The sequence below is a fragment of the Dipteris shenzhenensis genome, chromosome 12 (genome assembly GCF_047967505.1).
Source record: "Dipteris shenzhenensis isolate YYH24624 ecotype China chromosome 12, Dip_SZ_1.0, whole genome shotgun sequence".
In the NCBI taxonomy this organism is placed as follows: domain Eukaryota; kingdom Viridiplantae; phylum Streptophyta; class Polypodiopsida; order Gleicheniales; family Dipteridaceae; genus Dipteris; species Dipteris shenzhenensis.
The window spans coordinates 32,064,776-32,073,509 of NC_141607.1; the positions used below are offsets into that span (position 1 = coordinate 32,064,776).

At 44.4% G+C, this 8,734-nt stretch overlaps 1 protein-coding gene across 1 annotated transcript; it reads right to left on the reverse strand.

Annotated features, from left to right (window-relative positions):
* Positions 1-465: 465 nt before the first annotated feature.
* LOC147896099 (putative leucine-rich repeat receptor-like serine/threonine-protein kinase At2g24130) lies at positions 466-1,585 on the reverse strand. Its single transcript, XM_087382217.1, has 3 exons — positions 1,111-1,585; positions 839-1,002; positions 466-573 (listed from the first exon to the last, which is right to left on the reverse strand). The coding sequence occupies exons 1-3, from the start codon at positions 1,583-1,585 to the stop codon at positions 466-468; spliced, it is 747 nt and encodes a 248-aa protein (XP_087238343.1).
* Between the last annotated feature and the right edge of the window lie 7,149 nt (positions 1,586-8,734).

The following is an 8,734-nucleotide window of genomic DNA, read 5'->3' on the forward strand; positions in this document are numbered from 1 at the left end:
GATCTGAGGGAACCTGGATCTAAGTTGTGGTTCCAACTAGCCGCCTGTCTTGTTGAGACTTCTCGGACCAGGCCCCTCGGCCAAGACTTAGAGAGAGGAGGAATTTTTCGCCTCTTCTCAATCTACTTTGAGTGAAAATGACCCCAGAGGTGAACATATATCTTCAAGTGATAGTATTACCGACAGTAATTTGCATATTACAGTCGATAATATTAAAAATACTGGCGGTAATACACTAAATACCATCGATAAAATGAAACATACTGGCGGGATTATTGCTATTACCAACAGTAATAATACTACTGATGGTAGTGCTTATAAAACTGCCGGTAGTTTTATGTAAAACTGCCACTGGTAGTTGTGATACTACTGTCCGTAGTTGTTCGATTGCCAGGTAAAGGCCACTTGAGTGCAAAGGCATGATTTGGCCAGTGATTGCATGAAATACACCATAATGATACGTAATCACAAGAAAAATGACGTGATTACGTAAATATACGAACCCTCGTTCAGATACAAGACAAATATATCCACACGATTGACATATCCATACAAAACCCCTTCATTTTCTCTCTATATATTTAGAGACAATTTAAGCCAAAGTAGAATTACAACATACAAAAGAGAGATTGCCTAGAAGTACTAAAGTATTGCATCCTAGAGCAAATACGGCGTGTACACTTGATCTCACAAGCTTGATAGGAATTGCACAATTTGGTGCATCAACTTGGTGCTTGGTGGGACGATTGGAAGGCAAATCATTTGTGCACATTAGAGCAACTTGTATTGCTCTCTTGGCCGCTTGGTCGGTCAAAGTTGTGGTGCTGAAAGTGCTCACTTCATTATGCAAGTAAGCTGATCGTGCCCACGATACAAGACTTTGCGCTTCCTGCAACTCTTCAGTGAACATCGTGGGTCTCCTGTCGGCGAGAAGCTCTAACATTACTACTCCAAAACTGTAGACATCTCCCTTAGTACTGACTTGACAAGTATGTCCATATTCTGCAATCAAATCCATGATCATTAGCACATATTCATGGATTGAAACGATTGAGAAACATTAATCATTCAATACGAATATGGCTTGACGGAAATTTCGTTGGGACGTGCCTGGAGGGATGTAGCCCACAGATCCCCTAAGCAAAAGAGACATTGAAGCATTCCCCTGGTCCAGGAGAAGCTTTGCAATTCCAAAATCAGAAATGCGTGGTTCCAAATCTGCGTCCAACAAAATATTCTCAGGCTTGATATCGCAATGCAAAATAGGGCCTTCAGGATGGAGGTCATGCAAGTAGTGCAGGCCATTCGCAACGCCTTTTAATATGTGCAATTTCTCCTCCATACTTAATGGAGTCCTTTGCATCTCACTCCTGTAGCAATGCTCTGCCAAATTGCCATTTGGTATAAGCTCTAGAATGATTGCTTTGATGTCCAAGCTGATGCAGCATCCATATATTCTCACTATGTTTCGGTGTCGTAGCTTGGCCAGAAGCTGCACTTCTTTTCTAAACCGAGCCTCTTCATTCGAGGCCACTTCATTCCTGAGAACTTTAATTGCCACGGGAACATTCTCTCGCGGGAGCATAGCTTTGAAGACAATGCTCACACTTCCAGAACCTATAATATTTTCTTGGCTAAAGTTGTTAGTTGCTTGTCGAAGTTCTTCGGCTCAAGCTTGTCAGTTCCATGCAGCCACTAAGAGCGGCAGGAACTTGACCGGACAGGCCGTTCCTTGATAGACTCAAGGACAGCAGTATCTGAAGTTTTCCAAGCTGCGCTGGTACTTGGCCAAGCAAGCGATTGTGTGACAGATCTAGGCCGATAAGAGCAGGTAGGTCTCCCAGACTATCTGGAATGTTACCTGCAACCACAGTCAAGGTGATAAAATTAAACTGTCGTCAATGGATTCACAAACAAATAGACGAATCCGCTGCAACAAACACAAGACGTATGGAACATAAATTCACCTGAGAGGTTATTGTAGGAGAGACTTAGTGTCTGCAGGGATAGGGAGGTGGAAAACATGCTGGGAATGGTTCCCTGGAAATGATTATGTTCGAAGAGTAGCAATATGAGTCGCTTGAGACGTGAAGGGAGCGAGGAAGAGTCCCCGTAAAAGAATTGTAGGATAACTCGAGGTAGGTGAGGTTAGAGCATCGCTCGAAAGGATCGGGAAGGTTGCCTTGGAATCGGTTGTTGCTCAGTTGCAATATTTGGAGATGCGTGAGAGTCTGAAGGAGTTCTCGCAGAAAGGCTTCAGGTGCTGTCAGCTGGTTGTCATGGATGACAAGTTCAGTAAGAGCTGTGCAGTTTAGCAAGGTTGCCGGAAGAGTACCAGTGAGTCTGTTGTCGCCAAGGTAGAGAATCTCTAAGCGTCGAAGCTCGCCAATCTGCACAGGAATTCTTCCAGTGAACAGGTTGTGAGATAGCGAAAGTGCTACTAGATGCGAGCAATTCGTCAGGGACTTTGGAATTCCACCGCTCAGCTTGTTGCCCCAAACTTCAAACAGTGCTAATTGTTTCAGCATGCCTAGCGCTGCTGGTATCCCTCCCCTCAGCTGGTTCTCTGAAAGTTCAACGTGCTGCAATGCAGAGCAGTTCACCAAAGTTTCCGGAACACCACCCGTCAATGCATTGCGAAAAAGCACAAGGACTCCCAGACGTTCTAACATGCCTAACTCTGGCGGTATCCCTCCGCTCAGCAGCTGGTTCAGTTGAAGCTCCAAGTCCTCCAAATCAGAGCAGTTCGCTAAAGTCTTGGGAATACCACCTGTCAATCCATTGCCCACAAGGTAGAGCACTCTCAGACGTTTTACTCGGGATATCCCTCCACTTGGCGGGATCCACTGAAGCTCCAGGTCCTCCCAGTTTGCTAAAGTTGTCGGAACACCATCCGTCAATCCATTGCTCCAAAGATACAGCACTCTCAAACGTTGTAGCTTGCCCACCTCTAGGGGTATCCCTCCACTCAGCTGGTTCTCCTGAAGCTCTAGGTCCTCCAAATTAGAGCAGTTCCCCAAAGTCATGGGAATACGACCTGTCAGTCCATTGCTCCCGAGGTAAAGCACTCTCAGATGTTTTAGAATGCCGAGCTCTGGTGGTATTCTTCCGCTCAAGTTGTTAACACTGAGATTAAGGATTTGCAACGAAGTGCAATTGGCGAATAACCAAGGAGGGATACTGCCGACGAAATAGTTGGACGAGAGGTTGAGAGTGAGGAGGAAAGAGAGGTGGCCAAGAGGCTGGGGAATGGAGCCGTGAAGCGCGAGAGCAGGCAACTGGAGAGCCACAACATGACGTTGCTGGCTACATAGGATGCCTCTCCATTCGGCCCAATGCCAAGTCGATGAAGATGCCTCTCCAGCAAGTCTCTTCCAAGAGCCTTCGTGAAGACCCGAGGGATTCACTCTTCATTAAAGGGGGACGTCACCTATGTGCATGAACTTCAAGAAAACCCCCTATTTAAGATTCACGTAGGATAATAAAACACCCCTATTTAAGCTTATAAGATACCACCAAAATTCCATTATGTCCCCCCCTTTCCTTAAATCTACATTCTTTCTCAAGCATTTAGATTACACAATAAGCAAATTTAGGTTACCTTCCCTATCACTATTTAAAACCATACACAAAATCAAACTTGTTTGGACTAGTTACCCAAGGTAACCTATATTATGCCCCCCCTTCTTAAATATGACATGGTCCCCCTAGCTTAAATTCAATATTGGGGAAAAAAAAAGGGCCCCCACCCCTAATGTATAAGCTTATGCCTCATTTCAAAAAAACCTCCTATTGTACACTCATGTGATATCATAAGTTTCCCCCTGTGAATCCCCCGGGCGTGAAGATGTCCATAACATTCTCTGTAGTCGGACAGTACACCAAGTCGACCTCTCCATCCATGATGAGCTCGCGTACAAAGTGATATTGAATCTCAATGTGTTTTGTGCGAGCGTGGAACACAGGGTTCTTTGCAATTGCCATGCAACTCTGATTGTCACATGATAACTGCGTAGGCTTGTTCTACACTGCATCCACATCCCCTAAAGTCCTCCTCAACCACACTGCCTCATAAGAAGCAAAACATGTTGATTTGTACTCAACCTTGGTAGAAGAAAGAGCAACTGTGGGTTGCTTCTTGCTGACCCATGACACAACTCTAGATCCAAGTGAGAAACAATAACCTGTCACTGATCTCCTGCTATCCACGTCTCCTGCCCAATCCGAGTCACAGAATCCGGTCAATATGTTGCCCTTGGTTTAGGTGATGCCATAATCAAGTGTGCCTTTGATGTATTTTAGCACCCGCATCCCTGCCCTCTAACAGTTCTCCCAGGGCTTATTGGAAAACCTGCTTAGTACACCAGTCGCAAAACTGATGTCCAGCCCTGTGTTGCACAAGTAAATCAAACTGCCCACAAACCTTCTGTACTTTGCTTCATCCACCAGTGGTGATGAATCCTCGTTTGAGAGCTTCACATCAACCTCCATAGGGGTGCCAACTGTTTTGCACTCAGCCATGCCAAATGCCTTCAGTATCTCTCCAGCATACTTTAGCTGTGAGATGAAGATCTGTTTTGGCTCTTGCCAAACTTCAATCCCCAAACAGAAATGCATCAGTTCGAGGTCTGTCATTTCAAACTCTCTTCCTAGCAACTGCTTTGTCTGTGAGATCTTTTCTTCATGGTTCCCTATTATGACAAGGTCATCCACATAAAGGACCACGATCATACACGTGCCTCCTTCTCTGTGGATATACAAATTTGCATCAGATGGGCTCTTCTTGAACCCGTTTTATAGAAAGTAGGCATCAATCCACTGGTACCATGCTCGTGGGTCCTGCTTCAACCCGTAAAGTGCCTTCTTTAGTTTACAGACTTTACCTTCTGAACCAGGGATCACAAAACCTGTAGGTGGTTGTTCCACGTATACCTCCTCCTTGAGATCTCCATTCAGAAAGGCAGATTTTGCATCCATCTGAAACACGAGCCAACTTTCCTGTGCTGCTAAAGCCAAAACACTGCGAATTGTGGTTAGTCGAGTTGTGGGAGCAAAAGTATCCTAATAATCAAAACCATGTATCAGTGCGAATCCTTTTGCCATGAGCCAAGCCTTTTACTTATCCAACGTGCCGTCGGACTTGTACTTGGTCTTGTACACTCACTTGATGTCGATGACCTTGCGTTTTGGTGGTCGATCCACAAGGTCCCAAGTATTGTTCTTCATTATGGAGCCATGCTCTGGACTGCATAGCCTCCATCCACCTATCATCACCCTGTGCCTCTTCAAGACACTTGGGTTCTTCAGCACGGATCACCTCTGTCATCAAAGCATAATTGACCAAGTGTTCCTGCGCCCTTCTTTGCTCCTCTAATCTCTTGGACCGGTAGTGTTCGGATGGTTCCTCCTTAATGGGTGGAGGTTCTCTGTCGTCCAAAAGCTGTTTTACCCACTTCGAGAATGGCCATTGCCATTGTGGTTCTGCAGGCTCTTCTTCCTCTTCTTTATCTTGAATCCTCCCAAGCACCATTGGGGGAGTTCGGTCTGATGTTGGTGGTGTGAAGATAGTGGAAGAGAGGGAAGGAGTCTCACTCGAGGCTTTCTCACAATCACAATGGGGGAATACACACAAAGGTGGAGGCTGAAAACAGTTTTCCTCTTCTTAGTTGTGAAAGCCAAAAGAACTCAAGTACAAAGAAATAGAAGAACCCTATATGTGGGTCTCAAAACCAAACTCAACTAACTAAGGTGGCATACTAACTGAGCCACGAACTAGTGTAGATAAGGATAGCTGTCATCCAGCTATTATTCGTGGGCGGTGTACCAACCGCATCTCCAGCTAACAAGTCGGTGACATAAATACACAACGGTCATCCTAGCATATCGCGAGTGGAGCTCGATATCTCAACACTCCCCCTCGAGCTCAATCCCAATTCCTGCACACCAAGCAGGTCTTTGAACTTGCGCAGCTTCTCTGTGCCCAATGCTTTCGTGAATATGTCAGCTACCCGATCCTCTGTGCTGACATAAACTAGATCAATAAGACCTAGTAAAACCTTCTCCCGCACATAGTGATAATGCACCTCAATGTGCTTTGTTCTAGCATGAAAGACTGGGTTCTTTGCCAAGTGTATACTGCTCATGTTGTCACAATAAATGACAACCGGCCCATCTGTAGACTGATGCATATCATAAAGTAGCTTATGCAACCAAGCTACCTCACATGCAGCCATTGCTGCACCCCTGTACTCAGCCTCTGTGCTCGACAAGGCAACTGTAGGCTGTTTCTTGCTACTCCAAGTGACTGCAGCACTCCCAAAAGAGAACACATATCCACTGGTAGATCGTCTATCAGAAATACTACCAGCCCAATCAGCATCAATGTATCCATGCAACTGTATCTGAACCCCAGCCTCATAAAATAGTCCATATTGCAATGTGGACTTCACATACTTGAGTATGCGTCTAGCCACATCCGAATGCGGTTTCCTTAGAGCCTGCATAAACTGACTTACCAACCCAACAGCATAGCTCAAATCTGGCCTGGTAATAGTCATGTAAATCAAACTTCCTACTATGCGTCTGTACATAGTAGGGTCTTCCAGAAGCTCACCTGCATCTGCACTTGGCTTCACATTCTGCTCCAAAGGAACTGAAATAGGCTTACAGCCTGTCATCCCATATTTGGATAGCATGTCCAGTCCATACTGCCTCTGCAAGAGCTGTATCCCACTTGGTGATCTAATCACCTCAATGCCCAAGAAATAACGCAGCTCTCCCAAATCCTTCATCTCAAACTTCTGCCTCAATAGCATTTTCACATGAAGGATATCTTCATCACTATCACCTGTGATGATCAAATCATCAACATAAATGACCAGCAGCATAATCCCTTTCTCTGTTTTTCTCACATAGAGTGAGAAATCTGCCTTGGAAATCTGAAAGCCAATAGTGACAAGATACTGTCCTATCTTGTCAGACCATGCTCTAGGTGCTTGCTTCAAGCCATACAAGGCTTTCTTCAACCTACAAACAAACTCAGGATGAGTAGCATGAACATAACTTGCTGGCTACTCCATAAAGACCTCTTCTTGCAAATCACCATGCAAGAAGGCATTCTTTATATCCATCTGATGTAAAGACCATTCCTTTGATGCAGCCATAGCAATGGCTACTCTCACGGTTGCCATCCTTGCAACCGAGCTGAAAGTTTCTTCATAATCAATGCCATATGTCTGTGCATACCCCTTGACAACTAATCTTGCCTTTTATCTATTCACAGAACCATCTGCATTGTGCTTGATCTTATAAACCCACTTACAGCCAATTGCATTCTTGTCTTTAGGCAAAGGCACCAATTCCCATGTAGCATTTGCATCCAAGGCATCCATTTCTTCATCCATGGCTTTCTCCCATTTTTCATTTCCCATGGCTTGCTCAAAAGAAGTGGGTTCTGGTTCCTGTATCACTTTGACCATATAGGCATAGTGAATGGCTGTAAATCCATCATATTTTAGCCTATCCACAGGATACCTAACCCTGGTAGACCTGCGCAAAATAGGCTCACTTCCAGGTGCTCTCAAAACATCCTTGGTCTTCCTTACTCCAGGTGTAACAATAGAGGGAATACCCAACTCATCATCAATGCTCTGTTTAGAGCCACTGGATTCACCATCCACACAAGAGTGACCTGCATTCACATCAAACATGGGCTGATCTACCTTCTCTTTTCCTTTTCGTGATACCTGCATACCACTCTCTGCATTGCTTTGAGGAGATTCTCCTGATCTCAATCTGCCTGTCCATGGCGAAGTATGTGAACCACTGCTAGAGGACACTCCAGGTCCACTAATATTTTGTGATTGCTGCTATGAATTCTGTGTAGCATTACCATTTTCTGCATCTACATCAATCATCACATTTACTGGTTTATACCAGCTGCTCATCTCATAAAAAACAACATCTTTGCTCACTGTGAACTTACGTGTAGAAGGGTTATAGCATCTATACCCTTTTTGCTGCAGAGAATAACCAATAAAGATGCACTTCTCAGCTTTTGGATCCAACTTGGACCTCAACTCATCTGGCACATGGACATAGGCAATGCAACCAAAAATTTTCAAATGAGAAATATCTGGTTTCCTACGAGTATACATCTCCTCTGGCGTCATGCCATGTATTGCTGTAGTGGGAGTCCTGTTCATTATATAAACTGCTGTAGCAACTGCTTCAGCCCAATAATAATCTAGTAGATCTTTTTCATTTAGCATAGCCTGAGATACCTCTCCAATATGCCTGTTTTTCCTTTCTGCAATTCCATTTTGCTGTGGGGTATGACTGCATGAATATTGCTGCTTTATACCATGCTCCTACAAGAACCTTGCAAACTCATTTGAGAGGTACTCTCCCCCTCCATCTGACCTTAGGCATTTTATTTGCAAGCCTTTTTCTTTTTCAACCATAGCTTTGAAAGCTTTGAAGTGCCCAAACACTTCACTTTTCTTTTTCATAAAATACACCCAAAGTTTTCTACTGAAGTCATCAATAAATGTGACAAAATAGTGACAGCCTCCAATAGATGTAGCTTTAGTAGTCCACACATCAGAGTGGATTAATTCCAATGGCTTTTTACTCTCTTGAACATGCCTAGGAAAAGGTTTCCTTGCCTGTTTCCCAAATTGACAGGCTTCACAAACCTTGTGCATTTCTGCAACCTTGAATTTAGGCAATCCTG